The following is a 2,880-nucleotide window of genomic DNA, read 5'->3' on the forward strand; positions in this document are numbered from 1 at the left end:
CCTGTCCAGGGGATACTAATAGCTGTATGCCCCGCCTCAACACCTGTGTAAAATGGGACATAAAAACCCTGCGCCTGTGTAAATGCCTGAGCACTGACTTCTTGCTGGTATATATTTTTTCCATCAGCAGTGATTTTTGGATACCGAGGCTTGAGCCTCATTACTCCATCTTCTCGGTTGAGTATGTAGTCATGGGTTAGGATTCTTCATGGTCTCTGTGGACTTGTCACAGTATGGCTGGTTTCAAAGGGTCTTCGCCAGGCCTTTATGAGACAGTGTAACCTGCGGGGGAGGGCTATAGAGCTTAATAAGCACCCAGAGTAGAATGATGGGCTCTAATTAGCCAACCAGGACGATTGGTATGTGGGCAATACTTGCTGATATCTCATTGTAGTTTCACAGCTCCCACCAGTTACTTGCCAGCTGCATCTCTAATTCTGCACCCTCGTCTGCTGTTATCTTCCCACCACAATATGTTTCAGAAATTATGCTGCTTGCCTACGCTTGCTGTGCCCCTTCACCACCACCCCCAGCCCATCCCCCTTCCCCTGCGTGCATCAGGTCCCTACTCTTCTCTTTCTGCATGGCTCCCCTATGAAGTCTTCTTTACATTTTAGACATTCAGAGGACGTCTTTCCTTAAGGAGCCACCATCATTCGGGTTCCCCTCCATGTTTAAAGATTGGATTTCTGTTTCACATGCCAAACGCTCAGCATTGTAACCATGAGTCACCGGACATACAGCAAAGAGCTGATGGCATTAGAGATCAGTAATGTGGGCAAAACCAGTAACAGATTGCTCTCAATCACCATTAACAGGCATCACTAAAATCTAGAGACTGAGGAGAGCAATATATTTATAGAATAGTATTAGCCTAACAGCCCAGCCATAAAAGCAACACTCATTCCCACCACTGCAAGCATGCACAGGTTTAGTTTAAGAGACAGGTAACCCATCATTCATCATCGATGACCAGTGGTTCAAATATGACAATAAATTGTTGACTCGATTATGCTAGTGTTGGGAGTGTAAATTGTGCACCATGGTGATACATGCAAAGAAGAAAGAGATCATGTTCTTGTTCACCTATGTCACACAATTTGTTTATTTATCATCACCAAATGTCCTTCCCCTCCCCAATTTCCTTATTGCTGCTTTCACTTCTGCGTTCCTCAGAGTGTAGATGATCGGGTTCAGCATTGGAGTGATGACAGCATAAAAGACAGAGACGATCTTATCTATGGGGAAAGAGGTGGAGGGACGGGTGTAGATGAAGATGCAAGGCCCGAAGAAGAAGGTGACCACCGTGAGGTGTGCCGCGCACGTAGAGAGGGCCTTTTGTTTACCCTCAGAGGATCGCAGCCTCAGAGTGATCAGGATAGCACTGTATGAAACCAGTAGAAGAAGAAAGCAAATTAAGGAGATCAGTCCACTGTTGGACACTATCAGGACCCCTGTTATGTATGTGTTGGTACAGGCCAGCTTTAGCACAGGTGGGACATCACAGAAGAAATGGTCTATGCGATTGGGACCACAGAACGGAAGTCGGATGGTGAGAAGGGTCTGTGCGGTGGAGTGAACTGCACCTCCAGACCAAGAAGCAGCGACTAGCAGGGTGCACACCCGCTGGTTCATGATCGTCATGTAATGCAAGGGATTGCAGATGGCCACATAGCGGTCAAAAGCCATGACTGTGAGCAGGAAGATCTCTGTGCAGCCGAAAAAATGAAAGAAGAAGAGCTGGGCAATACAGCCATTGAAAGAAATTGTTTTTGCCTCGCAGAGGATGTCCACCAACATCTTTGGGGCAGTGACAGATGAGTAGCATAGGTCAACCATGGAGAGGTTGCTGAGGAAGAAATACATTGGGGAATGAAGACGAGGATCTACCTTGACTGTAATAATGATGAGCAGGTTCCCGATCACTATGACGATGTAGAAGAGTAGGAACAGGAAGAACAGGAACATCTGTAAATGCGGGCCCTTGGACAGTCCCAGGAGAATGAAGAACTCCACAGAGGTTGTATTCACGCCCATCATTTTTTCAATGTCCGCTTTACTGTGTATGTGTATGGCAGTGGTCGGTTCTGGAAATAAAGAGAATGATTGAAAATAATTAACAGTAATGTAGTCTATAATGCTCGCGAGGCCCACAATACATATTTAAAATCTATTAGGGAATGTCCATGTCAAGGTGCAATTGTGACATCACTGCCCACATTGACCAAGAATCATTCTCCTGTCATGAAAGTGATCCTTGGGAAAAGGGTGCACATAAAACCTGCAAAGAAAAAGTAAAGCTCCAGCTTCAATCATGCAAATATTGCCTGACAGATATTTTTCCAGGCATATGCTAGAAGAGAATGTCGTCCTTCCCATGCGAATATCTTTGAAACAATGTTTTTTTTCTATAAATCATCTGGCAAATCCTGAAGATATCTCCATGGTGTTCACCAAATACATTTCTGTGAATTTCACATTAAAAGGTAAAGTTTTAAAATTCATTGAAACACTCTGGAAATGTTGAGAGAGCAACACAATCATTGTTCTACGAAGCAAAACATTTATATTGTTCTTATGCCTCCGAAGATTAGTGTTTACAACCAACTAGATTGAATATGTTTTATTTAACGCATTTAATTGTAACTATCTTGGTTATATCACGCAGTCCAGAAAAATCCCACTGGACCCCATCTGGCGTGACGACATTTGACCACCCTAAAATCTAATCCTGTACAGGCAATACAAATCAAGATACAAAAAAACATTTTTGTGGAAGATGTATGTCTCCTCCCAAAAGAGGGTTCTCCAATCTGGTTAACGATCAGAGTACTCTGGATGGATCGTGTGTAACCTCTGAGGGGTCACGTATCACTGAAA

The 2,880-nt window shown here is 44.0% G+C and overlaps 1 protein-coding gene across 1 annotated transcript; it reads right to left on the reverse strand.

Annotated features, from left to right (window-relative positions):
- Positions 1–1,104: 1,104 nt before the first annotated feature.
- LOC138520615 (olfactory receptor 4E2-like) lies at positions 1,105–2,043 on the reverse strand. Its single transcript, XM_069632936.1, has one exon. The coding sequence runs from the start codon at positions 2,038–2,040 to the stop codon at positions 1,105–1,107; it is 936 nt and encodes a 311-aa protein (XP_069489037.1). The 5' UTR covers positions 2,041–2,043.
- Positions 2,044–2,880: the final 837 nt, after the last annotated feature.

The sequence above is a fragment of the Ambystoma mexicanum genome, chromosome 13 (genome assembly GCF_040938575.1).
Source record: "Ambystoma mexicanum isolate Mex_15411 chromosome 13, UKY_AmexF1_1, whole genome shotgun sequence".
In the NCBI taxonomy this organism is placed as follows: Eukaryota; Metazoa; Chordata; class Amphibia; order Caudata; family Ambystomatidae; genus Ambystoma; species Ambystoma mexicanum.

Bases quoted from the DNA above. Each gene is read 5' to 3' on its own strand.
- LOC138520615 (XM_069632936.1), bottom strand. From the start codon at position 2,040: ATGATGGGCGTGAATACAACCTCTGTGGAGTTCTTCATTCTCCTGGGA.